At 46.4% G+C, this 18939-nt stretch overlaps 1 protein-coding gene across 6 annotated transcripts in view; it reads left to right on the plus strand.

Moving 5' to 3' along the window:
• The window catches only part of LOC128104632 (serpin B6), a 94513-nt gene that overhangs the window by 59466 nt on the left and 16108 nt on the right, over positions 1 to 18939 (plus strand). For 2 of the 6 annotated variants that reach the window (XM_052729560.1, XM_052729559.1), the window contains exon 3: positions 13284 to 13426. The exons of 1 other annotated variant lie outside the window; for it this stretch is intronic. In XM_052729560.1, coding sequence (XP_052585520.1) covers positions 13284 to 13426 — 143 coding nt within the window. Of the gene's footprint in view, positions 1 to 13283; positions 13427 to 17980; positions 18158 to 18283; positions 18451 to 18939 lie in introns of those variants that run through there. 3 more of the 6 variants (XM_052729562.1, XM_052729563.1, XM_052729561.1) reach the window with 3 other exon arrangements.

The following is an 18939-nucleotide window of genomic DNA, read 5'->3' on the forward strand; positions in this document are numbered from 1 at the left end:
TAGAAAATGGTGGCACTCATACCTTTAATCCTAGCCTTCTGGAGGCATGGATCTCTGTGAGTTCAAGGCCACACTGGAAACAGCCAGGCATGGTGACTCATGCCTTTAATCCCAGGAAGTGAGCCTTTAATCCCAGGGAGTGAGGCAGAAAGCAGAAAGGTATATAAGGCGTGAAAACCAGGAACTAGAGCTGGTTAAGCTTTCAGGCTTTTGAGAAGCAGTTCAGCTGAGATCCATTCAGATGAGGACTCAGAAGCTTCCAGTCTGAGGAAATAGGATCAGCTGAGGAATTGGCAAGGTGAGGTTAGCTGCAGCCTGTTCTGTCTCTCTGATCTTCCAGCATTTACCCCAATAACTGGCCTTGGGTTTGATTTTATTAATAAGAACTTTTAAGATTCGTGCTACACCTGGCCAGCTCCATTGTCTGGCCTGACATGGAACCCTGATGGTCTTTTCAGGCCATTTACATAAAGAAATGATCAGGGAAGGTCCAACCAAAACTATATAATTGTCTGTCTACTGGGTGGAATGACAAAAGCCATTATAGAACTCCTTCCTTTGTTAAGTCACTGAAAACCCTGCTCTCTTTCAGTCTAGGCTAGCTGAAACCAGATATACATATCTGGATCCTGAGAGTCTGAGGGTGCCAACCCATTCCTGACTGGAGGTTTTATAAGCCAAGCCCCTCCAGAGACAGGGCAAAAGCTTCAAAAACTAGATCAAGGAGCCCTAGAATCCTTTGACTGCTTTAATAAATGTGTACATCAAAGTCTTTGGTGACCAGGAGGTGACCTCAAGAGCCGGAAGGAACAAACTGGGAGAGGACAGAGATAAAAGACAAACCCAGTTCATGTTGGATGCAGCGCCATCCCTTTCGACCTCAGGAAACCCTAGAGCTCCATCTGGTGGTAATTCATGCTACAGCTGGTCTGTCCAATCTTTTGGCTTCTCTGTCCCACACTGGAGGAAGAATTGTCTTTGGGTCACACATTAAATACACAAATACAAAAGCTGATGAGAAAAAAAGGGGCCTGTGTATTATTTTCCTAACATTTCCACCACTGCAGAGAAGGAAAAAGTCCTCACATAACAATCTTAATTATGTCGTGTCTGTTTATAACAGTCTCAAAATCACCAAGCAGAGCCATGCGTGGTAGAGAGCGTCTTAAATCCCAGAACTTGGGAGGCAAAAGCAGGCTGATCTTTGAGTTCAAGGCTAGCCTAGTCTACAGAGTGTGTTCCAAGACAGCCAGGGGTCCACAAAGAAACCCTGTCTCAAAAATAAGAAAACTAAGCAGGTCCAAGGTTTTCAACACCCCCCCCCCAATAGTGAACATACATAAAAAATAAAAGTTTACTTTTCAAGATTATTTTTAATGTACATAAAACAAGGAGACACGAGGGTAACAGCCTAGTGTGCTGTTTGACGTTGCATTTGGGGATCTAGTGCCTCAGCAGCTCCTTTGATGGAAGTGTAATAGTTGTGAGTCTGTGTGAGCTCACAGATGCTTACAAGGTATTTCGGTTCTGATTTTACTAGATGTATTTCATTCTCGAAAATACTTGCATGTGGTTGCACATGCCTTTTTTAGTCCTAGCACCACGGAGACAGAGGCTGATGGATCTGTGCGTCCAAGTCCAGCCTACAGAGCTAGTTCCAGGACAGCCAGGAACACACAGAGAAACTCTATCTTGAAAAAAAAAAAAAAAAAAAACAAAACAAAATAAAAGACAAAAACCAAAACAACTTGTTCAACAAGCAATGACATGAATTGATCATGATTGGGAATGGAGGGATAATTGTGTCTAGAGAGACAGGATCTAGAAAAGCAGAGTAAAGAGATTTAACCAAGTTTTCCCTTAGGTTAAATGTCAGATTGCATCTTTGTGCATTCTTCTTGAAAATTGGTATGTAACATATTTATATGGACTGAAAATGGAGTTGAAAATATATTAAAATGTTGATTATTTTCCTAGAAATCTTGAAATTTGTTTTCAAATTCTGGTTACATTTTGAAAAACAGGGCTACATATTTTCACTGTTCACAGGGCTATGTAGCACAAATCTTAAAAGGTCTTATTATTAAGAACGAACCTGGAGCTGGGTATTGGGGTGAATGCTGGAAGATCAGAGAAGCAGAACAAGCCACAGCCACCTCACCTTGCCAATTCCTCAGCTGATCCTGTTTCCTCAGACTGGAAGCTTCTGAGTCCTCATCCAGATGGATCTCAGCTGAACCGCTGATCAAAAGCCTAAAAGCTTAACCAGCTCTAGTTCTGGTTTCCATGCCTTATATACCTTTCTGCTTTCTGCCATTACTTCCTGGGATTAAAGGTATGAGTCACCATGCCTGTTTCCAGTGTGGCTTTGAACTCACAGAGATTCAGATGGATCTCTGCCTCCAGAAGGCTAGGATTAAAGGTGTGAGTGCCACCATTTTCTGGCCTCTATGTCTGTCTAGTGGCTGTTCTGTTCTCTGACCCCAGATAAATTTATTAGGGTGCACGATATATTGGGGAACGCAATATCACTACAGGGCTGTGTTTAGAAATGCATACAATTGTTGGCCTGAATTTGAGCTTGCCATGATCTTAGCTTTATTTGGAGCAATGTTAAGATTTGAAACATAAGTATTGATAAATTGATTGTCACCTTGAAGATGCATGTTTAACTCATCTAAATGAATAGTTGAATCTACTAAAGAGGTTAAGCCTGTAAGCCAATATTTCAGATTTATTTTATCATATGTGTATGAGTGTTTTGCCTACATGTATGTGCACCATGTACATGCTTGGTGCCCAAAGTAGCCAAAAGAGTATGACAGAGTCCCTGGAACTGGAGCTACAGACAACTGTGAACTGCGATGTGGGTGCTTGGAATCAAACCCAGGAAGAACAGCAAGAACAAGTGTTCTTAGCTGCTGAATCATCACCTCTCAGCCCTGCTTCTGAATTTTAAGGGTGGTCTTGGCAGCTGTCCTTGGCCAATGTATACTTCTTTGTCTTATTTCCCAGTAGGGAGAGACAGAAGATGAGGTGTACTCCCGGGGCCATGGGGCACCTACAACTGGGGAAAGGAAAAGGAAAAGGAGACCCTGAAGCGGATTTGTCAAGGCCATGCTCAATCTCCCATGGAAGTCTGACCATCATTTCCAGTTGCTCAAGGGAAGAAGGAATCACAGCATATGGGGCCCTTGTTAAGAGAGATAGGAAAATCGAGAATCATCCTGGGTTTACCTCTCTCTTCTGGCTGGTTCACCAGGTGTTATAGGCATGGATCTGAGTCACATGCTGAAGTACCCAGATCCTTGTGAACTACAGTAAAGAATTAGACCAGAGATGGCTAGAAACAGAAGTTGAGGCAGTTGAAGAAAGAGAAAACACTCCAGAGAATGTGAGTTTGTTAGTGAGCCAAGCCCCCCAAAGCACTGAGCCACAAGCCCCATGACCCTTTCTATGTCATTTACATAGCCCCCACCTGTCTCATGTTTGTGTGTTGTGCTTTTCTTGAGTATGAAGACCAGGAGAAGCGGCCCTTCCTCTTTCTCTGCTAACTGGATTCTTCGATGTTAATCTTGACGCACCTGTCTCCTGTCACTCTTCCCTGCCCTACTCCTACTGTGCTTAGGGTCTCTCCTCACCATTGCAATAGCAGTTGTCACTGCTGTTACATACCTCTTACCCTGCCTTCTGGGAATCACCACACGGTGTCGTTTTTGGCTGTTAGGACTCTTACCCTGAGTCCTGCTCACTGCTGCCTCCCATTAATCACCTTCTCAAATACATCTATGATCTGCTCCAGCAACACTTTCCCTTGCTGGTGTTGACTACCTCTAACTCCTGATGGACTCTAGCAGTTATTCAGCTTCTTCATTCAAATGAACCCACTAAGCTGTATCTCTCCATATACATTTCCAGTGAACTCTCCTGGAGTGGACTCTCTCTTAACTGAATCTAAACATATATTTTGTCTCCTTACGTCTCCTTGCTCACCAGTTGAGGGTGTAGTCTTACAGTTATGGTCTCCTAAGTATGGCAGCCCAGGGGCTTACTTGCCTCACTGGAACGCTGTGCTTTGTCTGGGTCGTCAAGTGGAAACAGTGCACTACATAGTTAAAAGTCCAAAAGCCAACTATTACTGAAGAGGGGCAGCCTCTGAGAGCTGGCTCCTGTGGGAGGGTACAGAGGCTGCCTCTCCTGGTTAGTGCCTCATCTAGATCTGCCTGCTGGCATAATTCTTCTCCTTTTTGGCCCTTGCTTCCTTAATCTTCTAATGTGATTGGTATCTTCCAAATCACAGGCCATTAAGCTCCAGATGGTTTTAGAGAATCACCCATGACCATCAGCTTCAGTACCTGCCTCACACCCCTGAAACCATGACACAGTGCTGTCTGTGATGACCACTCCTTCCCCTCTTCAAAATGCAACTCAAGCCTTTCATGCCTCAAGGTCCTACATCCCTATGACAGACCAACAACATCAGTCGGGCCCCCAACATCCCTTCTCAGCTCTGGAGCAGGCCCCAAAGAGAGAAGACCTTGATCTAGTGTCAGTGACTTGACCTTGCTGATCTGTCAGGGGAAAACTGGAGACACAAAGGCCAAAAATAACAGCACACCCCACCCTTCAACAGTCAGAACCTGATTGCTTCAAGCCTGATCCAGTAACTTGTGATGAGTTTTGCATCATGGGATCCTCCTAATGATCCATGGGGCCTCACCCAAGTGGTCAGGCTCAGGAAGGACTAATGCTGCTGCAAATGTACTACTTATCAGGATAGTGATAAGATCTGTCTGTCCAGATATGACATCACACAAACGCCCCATGCACTAAGACCAGATAACTTCCTCCCCTGTTATAAAGGGACCCCTTCCATCTCAGCAGGGAGATTCTCTCTGAGAATTTTCTTTCTTTCTTTCTTTCTTTCTTTCTTTCTTTCTTTCTTTCTTTCTTTCTTTCTTTCTTTCTTTCTTTCTTTCTGTGTTTCTGTTTCTCATGTACTACACATTCTTTATTAAGCCTCTTATCAGTTCTGATTTGGTAAACAGTTTCCCCCTACACTGTCAGCTTGTTATCCAGCAGGCAGAGGAAGGAAGACCTCTAGATTTGCCTTCTGTTTTACCAGTTGAACAGTAAAACCTCACCCTATTTGGCTCACTTTGAGGACAGAAAGTACCTAAATAGTAAGACCTTCCAGAATGCAGAGGGCTTTTAAGGATTGACAGTTAATGTTAGATTATTTGTAGTTTTGTTATTTTATGTATTTACTTTTGAGAGAGACAGTGTCTCATGTAGCCCTGGTTGGCCTGGAACTCTGTATGTAATGGAGGATGACCTTGAATTTTAGATTCTACTCCCTCTACCTGAGTGCTGGGAATGCAGGCTTGCACACTTCCCCAAGTTTTATGTGATCAAAATCAGGGTTCAGTGCAAGGAAAGTAAGCACTCTTCCAACTCACATACATCCCCAGCTCAGTTTGTGTTATGAAAAAACTATAAAAATATCCTGAGGTTGAGTGAAGATCTCAAATAGGAAACATGGGAATGATAACAAGAAAACAAGGCTTCAGGATTCTGCCAGTGCAGACTAGATAAACTGCCCAGAAAGAGTGACTGCGTGTGCATATCGCTGCACCAGCAGATTGTGTGTGGTTTGGTTAGCTTCCTTACTTGCTGAGCCAGGAACACAATGTGAGCCACACCCTGCGGCCTGACAGACTGGTCATCTTAGGTTAAGTTGTCACTTGACCTTTTTCTACCACTCCACCCCAATCCCACCCACTCCTGCCCAGCCTGGGCCCCACATGGTTCAATCAGGGATTCTTCTCTCAGCAGTCCAGGCCGCAAACCCTCAGCCAGGCCCTGAGCAAATTACCCCTGAGCCACAGCCCACTGAGTCCCAGGCCTACCTCAGCCCCTGTCCTGTCCCTTCTCCCTTGTCCAGCCTCCACCACTATTCCTACCCTCTCCTCAGAGTTCTGACCTCTGAGGTCTCAACTTTCCCAAGTATGTGACTTCATCCTATTCTCAGGACCTCAGCCAGGGGGTGCCCTGGCCTCTAGCACAGGCCCCATTCCCAGGCATGCTGGCCCTTGAGTGCGCAGCTGTGCTGGCATGTGAGAGCTTCTGCCTAGGATGCAGTGAGTGGATCGTGGCTGTGGGTTTCACACTCTGGCTGCAGCAAATGGGGACTCCTGTCTGGCTGGACTCAGGGATAATTGGGAGGAAGGGACACTCCAGGAGTGGGTGGAGCCATGGAACCTGAAGTTTTCACAAGTTGCTGGCGCCCTTGGGCAATACAGGACTAGGCTTGGGTGGCCTTAGGTCCAGACAAGGAAAGGCCACTCTCCCTGTGACCCATATGCCATATTCCTTCAGTGACCTGGGATCATGACTGTCCTTGCCCTGGCTCTTTTCAGAGCTGGCAGATTCCTCTTGTTGATTCATCACGATTTGTCTCTGACTTACCTGTCATTTCCTCTGGGTGTCTAGGGACATGACACTGCCATCCTGACCTCACCTCCCTGCCCTGCTCTCCACAGAGGTCACAGGTTTCCTCCAGTGCCAACAGATCCAACCACTTGCTCAGAAGGCCCAGCCAGTGCATTCCTGCTCTAGGCCAGACTAACCAGCCTCACCCTGCTTTCTGCTCTGTTCCCCAACCCTGGTGCTTCAGGCCTGTTCACAGAGAATCTGAGCATCTGACTCTACTTCCCGCCCTTTTGTCACCCTGTAAAATCCACTCACACCTCTGCCTCCTCACTGTCCTCCAAGAACAAACTGCACCCCCTTCCCCTCTTATTGGAAGGCCATTGCACTCAACTCTGGACACCCACTTCTGTCCTACAGGAATTCCTCATGGCCCCAAACCACTCAGGTCCTTATTTAGAACTAGCCCCTCTTTTTGTCCTTAATAACTTATTTCTCTGCCCTCTCCTAGTCAGCTTCTAGCTGTTTTCTCTCCATTTGCCCTGTGTGTTGGCATTCATGGGAATCCTTTCCCTCCCTGAGAAAACCTCACTGAGGCCTGTGACTTCAAGCTATATGTATTTGACAGTCACACTGGCACTTGGTACATAGACCTCTCCTGAAATCCGATGGCACCTCAATCTTTCCATGTCAAAACTGAAATGGATTCTGGATCTGGTGGCACAGGCTTGTTATCCCAGCTACAGGGGAGGCAGAAAGAGTTTGAGTCTATCCTGGGATTGTTTAAGACCAGCCTGGGTAACTCAGTAAGACATTGTCTCAAAGTATAAAGTAAAAAGAGGGCTGGGGATGTAGCTCAGTGGTAGAGTGCTTACCTAGCTTTCAGGAGACCCTGGTTCAGGCCCCAGCACTGAAACAAACAAACAAACAAACAAACAAACAAACAAACAAACAAACAAGGACTGCTGAGCTGGCTTAGCTGGCTAAAGTATTTGCTCTGAAATCCTGACAACCCAAACCTACCTAAGGTGGAAAAAGGAGAACCAGTTTCACAGGTTCATCTGCTCAACTCTACAGGTGCATGGGCTGTGAGCCCATCCCCCTTAATAAATGTGATCTTTAGAGATGTGTTCACTTTTCTGTTTTCCCACCTCGCTCGTCCACCCATTCACAGCTGGACCAAGTCAGACATCTGAGAGTCATGCTAGAGTCCTTCTTCCTTACCCACCTAGTCCACACGCCCCAAGGCTGTCTGTCCTCTTCTGTAAATAGCTCATCACTGTGGGTCCCTCTTAGCTCCCTTTATCCTAAGAATGGCAGCATTGCCCTCTGCCTCCTTCCCACTCCAGCCAGTCTCCTGCACTGCTGGGAAGCAAGCTTTCCTAGCCAGATTCTGCTGTTGAGTGCTCTAGTTTGCTTTTTCTTTCCCTCCCTCCTTTCTCTCTTTCCTTCTTTCTTCCTACCTTTCTTCCTTCCTTCTTTCTTTCTTTCTTTCTTTCTTTCTTTCTTTCTTTCTTTCTTTCTTTCTTTCCTTCCTTCTTTCTTTCTTTCTTTTTTATTGAGACATAGCCTTGGCTGTCCTGGAACTCACTCTGTAGACCATGCTTGCCTTGAACTCATAGAGATCCGCCTGCTTCTGCCTCTGGAGTGCTGGGATTAAAGGCATTTACAACTATGTCTAACTCTCTAGCTTGTTTTTTGTTGATGTGATAAACTTCAGGATCAAAAGCAACTGGAATATTCCCTCCTGTTTATCCTGTCATCTCCTCAGCTTCTCCTCATTCCTCAGTTCTCAGTTCTGTGTTAAGGACTCTAACACCCTTTTTGGTCCATATTCCCAAAGGCAAACTTACTGTTCCTGCTTCTACTTGTTCTTGTCCCTTATATTCAGCACTGGTACTGCACATACCAGACCACATTTTATCTGTGTGCACATCTGTACTGAGGCTGAGACTGTGTCTTCTCTCTCTCTGTCTCCAAGTGGCTCCTGGCCCATTCAGTAAGTAGAATAAGTCTGTGGAACAAATGAAACAATTACATCATGTGTGGCAATTGACTGGTACCAGTTTTCCAATTGTAGGCAGTTCATATAATAAAGCCATCAAAGCCAATGATCAATCATCAAACTATCCAAAGAATAGGAGTGTAAATGTTCTAAAGGACTTTGACTATGACATTATATAGTTATCTTGCAGGCTAGGAAATACCCCTGTCCTTGTGAAGGTCTAATATTTTATTTAGACACACTAATAGCCCTGGAAAACAGAAGGGGCAGTGTGTCTATTTGGAGAGAAAGTCCGGGGAATGCTGCAGTGATAACTAGACAATAGAGTCCTGTTCTACCCAATCGCTTTCTCCTTGACTCAGCAAACAGATACCTTCCTCACAAGAGGCTGGAGTACTTTGGTTCTGGGTAGGGTGATGCAGTGCTTTGAATGTCCCCAACAAAACTCATGCTGAAGCCAATCCCTCAAGTTAGGTATTATAGGAGATGGGGGTCTTTATGGAATGATTAGGTCATGAGAGCTTTGCTGTAAGTGAGCTAATTCATTCATGTACTAAGGGATTACTTGGGCAGTGAACCATCTTTCCTCCCATCCTGCTTTTCAAAACAGAGGTTTTCTGTGTAAGCAAGCCTGGCTGTCCTGCCACTCTGTAGAAAAGGCTGGCCTCAAACTCACAGAGATCCACCTGCCTCTGCCTCCTAAGGGCTGGGATTCAAGGTGTGTGCCACCACCTCCCAGTTGAAATGGGCTATCTTGAACGGGTCTGTTCTAAAGCCTGTTCATCCTTGCCTTTTCTATGCATCCCATCCACAGTGTCAAGCTCTGTACCTCATCAGGACTCTGCAGAGTCCACACCAACAAGAAGACCCTCACTAACATACAGTCCCTCATTCTTAGACATCCTGTCTTCTAGAATCACAAGCTAATTAAGTCTCTGTTCTTTTTGAAACTATATTGTCTGTAGTACTCAGTCATGTTAACAACAACGACTAAGACAAGTAGGCACTGGGAACTGGAGCTTTCCGTCTTCATGTAAAAAGAATGGAAACATTTTAGCCACTTCACCAAGGAGGAATAATAAATGATATATATGTCTCATACCACTTTCACTTTCATTATAGAATACCCAAGCTAGCACTTTGTAATTTAACCTATTGTGTGACATCCAAATGAGATTTTGTGATGGTTAGTTTTAATTGTCAACTTGGCACAGCCTAGAATCACCTGGGAAGAGAGTCTCCATGATGTATTGTCTACATTGTGTTGGCCCTTTGGCATGTCTGTGAGGGAGAGTCTCATTTAAGTCAGTTGATGTGAGAAGACCCTGCCCACTTTGGGTGGCACAATTTCCTAGGCAAGAGTTCCTGAACTGTTAAGAGTAGAGAAGTTGTGTGGAACACCATCAAGCAAGTGAGCTTACATGCATTCGTTTCTCTCTGTTCTCCTGTGGATGTGATATGACTAGCTGTTTGAAGTTCCTGCCTTGATTTTCCCGTCACGAAGGACTGTACCCCGGAATTGTGAGCTGAAATAAACCCCATTTCTCCCTCGGTTGTTTTTTGTCAGGGTATTTTATCACAGAAATGAAATTAGAATAATGTTCAAGGAGACCATTACATTTGATCAGGGAAATTATCTTCCAGGTCTCTAAGACCACCTGGCTATAATGCAAACCCCAAATATAGTCTCTGTCTCCCAGAGCTAGAGTGGCAGGGGCTAGAGAGGCTGGTGTTCCTAGGCACCACTCACAGGCTGCCTGAAATTAGCCTCATAATCTTTAGGCCCCATTCACCACAGGTTTACTGCTATTAATTTTTTTTTATTTTATTGTCTTACTGATTGTGTGTGTTACAGAATAGCATATTTGTTTAACTATGTAAAGATGTGCTGCATTTGTTTTACCTTGCCTGCCCAAGGCACCTGATTGGTCTAATAAAAAGCTGAACACCAGTAGTTAGGCAGTAGATGGATAGGCAGGGCTGGCAGGCAGAGAAAATAAGTGGAGGAGGAATCTGGGCTTGAGAGAGACTGAGGGAGAAAGAGAGGGAGATGATGCCACAGGCCAGCCAGCCAGGGAGATGCCACAGGCCAGCCAGCCAGGGAGATGCCACAGGCCAGGCAGCAGGGAGATGCCACAGGCCAGCCAGCCAGGGAGATGCCACAGGCCAGCCAGCCAGGGAGATGCCACAGGCCAGGCAGCCAGGGAGATGCCACAGGCCAGCCAGGCAGGGAGATGCCACAGGCCAGCCAGCCAGGGAGATGCCACAGGCCAGCCAGCCAGGCAGCCACCAGTCATCCAGACATGAGAAAGCAGGAGAGTAGGACATACAGAATGAAAGAAAAGTGAAAAGCCCTGAGGCAAAATGTAGATGAAGAGAAACAGGTTAAAAAAGTTATAAAGGCTAGTGGGATAAGCCTAAACTAAGGTCAAGCACTCATAACTAATAATAAGTCTCCCTGTTATGATTAACACACTAGGTTTCTCTGACTTGGTACTTGAGTGAGCAGTTTTCCTGGCATCCTCGTGAACCTCCCTTCAGCAATGACCCGAGACCTCATGGCCAGTCAGCTGGACACCTGCACTCTGTCTAGCACAGGACAATCCCCTCTTCATTTGCATTTTGAAAGAGATTACCCAGTGATACTGGAGTAGATGAGATGAGCTTCTTTTGCCATGGAAAAAGAAAAGCAGAGAAGACAGAGAAGCAGGCCATTCAGAAAGCTGATTGTCGAGAAGAATTTAGTAATGGGGGAGTTTGTTTTCAAAGTGGCTGAGCACAGACAGTCTCCAGTCTGAAGTTGCCCTGCTGAGGTGATTGGGGATTTTGTGGAAAAGGAGGTAGGATTGCCCAGGTCAAAGGGAAGAGTGACTTTAGAGCAGTGACCGTGCTTTTACCCTGGTACTCCATCTTCAGGAGTCTTCATGGGACGACATTCTGAAAATATTGTGTTAGCGGGGGTTAGGACAGAGTTTCCAGACCCCTGGAGCCAAAAGTCTCCTGTCAGAAGTCTGAAGTGAAGTGTCAGTATTTACAGTAAAAATGGGAAGGTTGGGCCTGGAGAGATGGCTCAGCACTTAGGAGTACTCACTGCTCTTGCAGAGGGCCCGAGTTCTGTTCCCAGTGTCCACTGCAGTGGCTCGCTACTGCCTGTAACTCTGCCTCCAGGGCATCTAACACCCTCTTCTGGCCTTCACAGGCACTTGCACACACATGATACACACAATAACACACACTACACATAAACATTTAAAAATAAAATAAGCATGACACTATGATTTAAGCTTGTAAATCCCAGGTACTCAGGGGGTTGAATCAGGAAGATCACGAGTTTAAGGCTTCCCTGGACCAGAAAGTAGGTTCAGGGCCACCCTGGGCAGCTCAGTGAGTCCTAGTCTAAGAAGAAAAAAGGGTAAGGATGTAGCTCAATGGCACAGCAACTTGCCTGGCACCTGCAAAGCTTTCGGTTCAATCCTAAGTGTGGGAGAAAAGAAAAAAGAAAGAAAGAGGGGTGGGTGAGGGAGGGGATAGAGATGGAGAGAAGGAGAATTGAGAAAGGGATAAAAGAAGGAGGGAGGGAGGGAGGAAGGAAGAAAGGAAGGAAGGAAGGAAGGAAGGAAGGAAGGAAGGAAGGAAGGAAGGAAGGAAGGAAAGAAACAAAAATTGCCTTCAACTTCCTGAAAGTAACCAGGGCAGCCTTTATCTTGTTATAGCTGACTCATCAGCATATTGCCAGTGTCCTTCTGGGGAAGATGTGTGTGCTGAGTTATTCTAGCTTTAACACAGGACTACTTTTGCCTCAGAGCAAGGCCACTGCTTCCGCTGACCAGACGAGAGGGAATTAACCTGAATAAACTCTGCCTGCAATTTGTCCTAGGGCAGCCTGACACCACTGTAGAGAATTCCACTCTTGAAAGAGTAGGTCGACACCCTTAGAAGTTTGGCTCCCTAGTAGCCCATACCTGCCTTGCCTAGACAGCCAGTCCCCCAAAGAGACAAACACCTCTGTAAAATGTATTCCTCAGCAAAATAAAAGATGTCTGCCTAACCGGTGAGACCTGAGCTCCTCATTAATGTCCCAACTGGTAAGACTGGAGAATCAGGGCACTGTCACATTGAGACACTGCCAGACTGCTGTCATAGAAACACCCCCTTCTGTCGCCAGCCCACCAATAAATCGATCCTGTTAGAATGCCTTGCTCACTGTAGCTGTACTTCAACATATCTAGTAAACTCTAATTCTGCCTTCTGTGTTTGGTGAATTCATTCATAGCCCATGTAACTCTTGCTTGTTAATGAATTTCATGCTTGTTCCTGGCATGGCACAGTTATTTTAGCTTCAGCAGTGTTAGATGGGCATAACTGATACATGACTGCAATTACAGTACTTGGGTGGCTAAGACAGAAGGCTTGCTGTTTCAAGGCCAGTCTGAGACAGCAAGACCCTGTCCCAGAAAAGACAACTCGTTTGGTGTTAGGAACATAGTTAAAACCATCTTATGTGACTTGGAATAACATGCTTAAGCTTGTCATGCAGCTCTGTTGAAAGCTAGTCCTCAGAAGCAAGCCACCCTGCAGGTCAGATACCAGCCTAACCAAGAACCAGCTAATGAACCACCCCATATGATCCCTGTGCCCAGTGAAATGATATAAAAGTTGGAACTTTGGGAATGGTCTCTAGGCTTCCCCAGCATCTGTGTTGATACTAAGCAGCAAGAGGGCTTGAGACTGGGCATGGCTGTTGCTTCAGTGACTTGAACTCTCAGCGCTGTTGCTGGGCTCACACAGACCACTTGCCAGTGCTAGCCACTGGCCTATACTCTCATGGACCTCTTATAATCTCCACTAGGGCCATCCTGCCAGCCTGCCACAACTGAAGGACTTCACTGTGAATGTGGGTCAAGCCTGCAAGCATCTGAAGCATCCTCACTGGAGATTCCCCAGTGGAACCCTGCAGCAGCATTTCCTGCCTAACCAACTGTTGTCTGCCAGGTGAGATGTCTGCTTCACTCTTACATTAGTGTAGCATTATTAGGAATACTTGTGTTAGTAAGCCAAGAATATTTGAGAGGCGAATCTTGTGTGGACAGCCTGACTGCTGAGTGCCTTACAGCCCACAGGCTGTGCCATCCCCACTGGGGATGGTAGTTCATGTCTGTAAGCCCAGCATTTGGAAGGCTGGCAGGAATATTGTTAGGAGACTGAGGTCAGCTTGAACTCCATAGTGACTTCCAGACAGAGTGAGTGGAAGACTGTTTAAAACTGTAACCAAATGCCCAAACAAACAAAAAACATGCAAAGTTAGTTGGAGACTAATACAAAAAAATGTGTGGATACATGACCTCCAAATGAATGGTTTTCCTAAAATGTGAGTAAGAAAAAGCAGGAGAAGCAGCAGGACTCATATAGATTTGATTTAGAGTTCTTGAACTGTTATGACCAGGTGTTCTTTAAAAAAGATCTCCAGAGTAACAAGATTCTTAAAATTTAAATTTTAGATACAAGAGAATACTTTCAATAGTGAAGAGACAATTGAAACTCAGGTCACGAAAGCTGTCTTCCAGGTTTCTGGCACAGTGGACCTGCAAACCTCATGGCCCCGCCTCTTCTGGGCACCTGTCTTCTAGGTGCTCTGCCACTGTGTTGAGCTGGGGAGTGCAAATGTCATCTGAGCCCTGGAATATGAGGCTGATTAAAAACAAAAGAAAACTTAAAGAGAAAGAACAGCAGCATCACTGCTGTGCTCTTGAGAAAACTGTTTTCCAGTTTGGGTTTTCTGTTTTATCAGACAATTTCTATATTTCCCAGTATTTTACTGTTTCTGATTGTCACAATTCAAAAGGCAAACGATACACTAAACCCTGATGTGACCTTCAGCACAGTCCTTCCAGGTCCTTCTGGCTCTGGTTGGCTGTCTCCCTCCAGTTCTTCAAGCTGCTCCTTGAGTGCTTTGTGCTTCTCCTCATCTCTGCCCAGGCCTGATTCCACTCAGTTTGCTGTCTGCCTTCTAAAGGTGCTGAGGAAGGAACCCAGCATGCATTGCACACTCTCTACCACTCAGCTGTGTGCCCAGCCCACACCCTTTAACTCTTTTTTTGTTTATTTTTGTTTTCAGTATAATATTTTAAAGTTTATTCTTTGAAAATTTCCTATATATATAATATATAATATATTTTGATCATATTCCCTCCATTTCCTCCCAACTTCATTTCCTCCTCCTTCTTTTCTTCCTTCCTTTCTTTCTTTTAAAGATGACCCACTGGGTGCAGTGAGTGCTATCCATGTGCACCTGGGTATAGGTTGGCCTTTAGCGAATAGGCAGACTTCCAGGTGCAACACCCCTGCCTCTCCCTCCCCTAGCAGTGGCTCCTCCTCAGCTCTTTTCTCATCCACACTGGAATGTTAACTGGCTCTATCTTGTACAGGTAGATGAGCTGAGTTCATAGACACAATGGCCCTCTTGTGTCCAGAAGACACTGGGTTACATCATTCCTTTGAACCTCTGACTCCTACATTCTTTCTGCTCCCAGAGAGTGGATTAATACTCCTCTTAGAGGCGACAGGTTATCAAACAGAAAGCTAGTGCTAGGTGTGAGATACTTCCTTGGAGTTGCTAGGTAGGGAGTTCCTAGAGGCCTTAAAAAAATCCATGCTGTTGCCATTGCTCCTGGTTGCCCACAAGAACTCAATAGAAAGATTGTATTGCTGAAGTCACCACACAGTTTGGTCACACAGCTTGAAGAAATCATGCTGATACTGATCTGGAAGGCTCCTCTATGTTGCGTAGCTTTCATAGTACCAGAAGGTTCTAGGCAGGATGCTAGGAGAGGTCCCCCTTGGTCTTCTCCATACTCTCCTTTTAGGGTTGTACCTGGATTTTTAAAATAATGTTTTGTTTGACTAAGTTCATTGTGGTTCCTCTCCTTCTCTCTCCCTCCCTCCCCCCTCTCTCTGTCCTCTCTCTCTCTCTCTCTCTCTCTCTCTCTCTCTCTCTCTCTCTCTCTCTCTCTTCTCTCTCTCTCTCTCTCTCTCTCTCTCTCTCTCTCTCGTGTGTCTGTGTGTATGTGTTTGTGTGTGTGTATGTTGCAAACGACTGAAACTTGAATCTTAATCTTACGTATGGCACACAGGCACTTATCACTGAGCTGCATCCCCCTTCCTTGCCTTCTGAACTTCTCCATCCTCACACAGTGGCCTTGCCCTCATTTATCCATCCATCAGCCACCTATACTGATATGTAGAAGCTTCCAGTACAAAGGCCTGGGCATTTGCTGTGGGTGGAGACTCAGGCTCTGAAAACCCCTTTGGAAAAGTGAGAAACCCAGGAGACCAATGAGTCACTGATAACCTCCTGCTCCTTTTTTGTTCTTTTTCCTGCACCATCAGGGTCCACAGGGCTGAGGCTGTCTACCAGAGATAGGCACAGTTAGTTCTTCATTAAATGAGGAAGAGAAGAGAGGAAAGAGGAGAAAGTACAGAAGACCTGTGAGTGATGCCTAACAGTGACCTTTATATTCTCCATCAGGCATAGAGACTGGCTTGCCGGGCTTTATAAAAAATTGCTGGCCCAGGGAGCTGGGTGGGAGAGGGAGATCAGTGACAGAGCGTGGGCTTAGCCTACAGAGGCTCTGAGTACAATTACTGGTGGGAGGTGGGGGTGGGGAAGATTGCCAGCACCTGCCCACTCCTGTCCCCCAGGAATTCCCTTAAGAGACGGGAGAAAGGTCCTAGAAGCATTTCTAGTGGTGCTCAGTGGGGGCACAGTAGACAACCGAATCCCAGGCCTTGGTCGCATTAACACCAGCATTACTTACCCATTGGAGTAGATCACCAACTGTGTACTTCTATCACGTCCTGTAAAAACTGGTGCCTTTTGACTGTCACCTGTCTGTCATGACGAGCCCAGCAGAATACACACCATAAAATGTGACAGGCATGCATTAACCAGCCTCATGTTGAGGAGTCTTTCTGGGAAGATGCTGAGCCCCTTCATTATTAACCCACAGAATCTGGAAACATTTCCTTAAGGTAATTTACGGAATCAGAACCACTCCTCCAGCCATAGTGGAGGCATTTCCTGTGCTGTGACATGACCGCTGGGCATCGTGAAGCAGAGTTGCTGGGTGACCTACAGAATGCCATGGCCCACAGACTTGACAATGAAATAGGCAGATAGTTAGAGCTATGGTAATGGTAAGGAGGCTAAGAGGGTCACCTGAGACTTCTGCTGTCTTCAGATGCACATAGGCTGCCCCCACCACATGTAGTAGATTTGAAAACCTAAAGTCTAGGACTCAGTCCAGTGCACTCAAAGGAATACTGTACTGCTGGGGAAAAGAATAAGGAAGATCTCTCTTTCATATTAGAGATAGCTCTAAAACAACCCAACACACACACACACACAGCAACTTACAGAATTATTGATCACAGAATGTTAGTCTTTTTAGGAAAGGGGAAATTGCAGTTATATATAGAATTTATTATATCCACATTCATCCTATATATACACAGTACATTTTGCAAAGGACATGCTGGAAGGATGAACTGGAATAAAAAACGACTCGAGGGGCTGGAGAGATGTGTCGGGCTAAGAGCAGGTGCTGCTCTTCCAGAGGATCAGAGTCCAGTTCCCAGCTCACAACTCCAGTTCCAGGGAACACCACACTGTCTTCCCTCTGAAGCACTGAGTTCATGTATGCAAACCCATTCTTGGACACAGCACACACACACAATTATCTAAAAACCGAAAAACAAACAAGCGAAACAACAAAACCCAGAGTGGAGTGAATGAAGGATGAGGAGGAGGAATAGTAAGATATCTGAGAATTCCCTTGTTTCAGAACTTCACACATGAAAATTTACAGCTAGGGTGGCCTCCTGCTTTTTTACTGACATATACTAAGTAGAGGGGCCAAGGGTGCTGGTTAACATTCTGCAAATCAGGACAGCCTCCACAGGAAGCATCCAGTGTAAGTGTCACGGTGGTCATTGTTGGGAACCCTAGGTTTGGGGTAAGGGTCTGATGTTTCTAGAGTGACCTGTCCTTAGAGGTTTAAAAGTGACCAGCATTCTCCCCACCAGGGCACTGGCTTCCTAGAAAGAATGCAAGATGGCAGACAGGGTCTTCGTTCTCATTGATGTGAAATATCAGCCCTTCCAAGTCTGACTTTTCCAGTACAGAGTAGTGGAGTCTTGGGACAGGCCCTGACCACCTCTATTTTTCTGTGCCTGATGAACAGGTGCTCTAGCTCCATCCCCAGTAGTTTAATCTTTTTTTTTTCCTCCCTCACTTTAAACTTCTGTTCTGCTCTGTCACATTAATGTCCATCCACTAAACACTGGTATACTTCTGGTGACACTAAGACTGTCATTCAGTCTACTACAAAGGCACAGTAAACAGGCTGTGGGAAACCACCCAGAGACTCCAGCCTGAGTAGTAACTTCATGCATTCCTATAGGCTGGAGTTAGCCATAGCATTAAGAAAGTACCAGAAAGATCAGCTGCACAATCCGCAGCGGGTTGGCCAGGAGCCAGAGGAGGGGCTAGGATGGAGGGCCTTAGGCACTCACCTGGCCTTGTCCTCTGCCCCTGCCTAAGGGCTGTGGCCAGGCTGTAGACTCCGCCCGCTTCCCCCGCCCCTCAGGTATTTTAGGCCCCGGGCATAGTAGATTCTTCGTCCTCTCAGCTCTGCTCTCTATCGGCCAGGAAACCTAGAGTCCGGGGTATGTTCTGCGGTGGGCTAGCTGGGGACGCAGGGCTTTGGGGAAGCGGGGCTTTGGGGACGCGGGCGGGGGTAGCGTGCGGCGAGAGTCCTGTGGTCTCAGCTCGGGTTTCCTCTGCTGCGCAGCGGCCTCAGCGACCCGTGACGCAGCTGGGTTAATAGCCTTGTGGTCCTGGCCGGCTGGAGACATCGCGGCCTTCCCAGATCCGCCAGCTTCCTTAGCAGAGGCTGCTGGTGAGGGATGGGGGCGACGCAGAGCCGGCCCGGCTGCTGCGCTGGGGTCCCGGGCTACAGGTGACCACGTATGTCCCTAGGTTACGAGTGATCCTGGAGACCCCGGAGACGCCGGCTGGTGACGCCCTGCGACAGGCGTTGGGATCTAGGGTGGGGGATGGGGGTTCGGAGAGAGGCCAAGGGCTGGGTGCTCTGGCCCCTCTTTCCACTCCAGTGTGCTTGGCTCTACCAGGGGCGCGGCCCTTGTTGTGCTGGGAAGTTCCAGGAAATCCAGGGAGGCCTTCAAACAGATACTTAAGAGAAAACATTCCAGATCTTTGAACTTTTTCCCATTAAACTCACGCCAGAAGAATTGTTGCGAGATTTGATGTCTGTCGGGCAAGGAGGAAGGACATGTGAAAAGTTTTGACAGGGTTTCTGTGCCAGATGAAATTGGCATGTGAGTTAGTTTTTTCCTCCCTCCTTGTTTTGTTGATGGACCCAGAGCCTTGCTCTGCTGAACAAGGGCTCTGCCATGAGCCACAGGCCTGCTCTTCCTCCTTTACTGCT

The sequence above is a fragment of the Peromyscus californicus genome, unplaced genomic scaffold (assembly GCF_007827085.1).
Source record: "Peromyscus californicus insignis strain IS unplaced genomic scaffold, ASM782708v3 Scaffold_8__1_contigs__length_139910024, whole genome shotgun sequence".
Taxonomy (NCBI): Eukaryota; Metazoa; Chordata; class Mammalia; order Rodentia; family Cricetidae; genus Peromyscus; species Peromyscus californicus.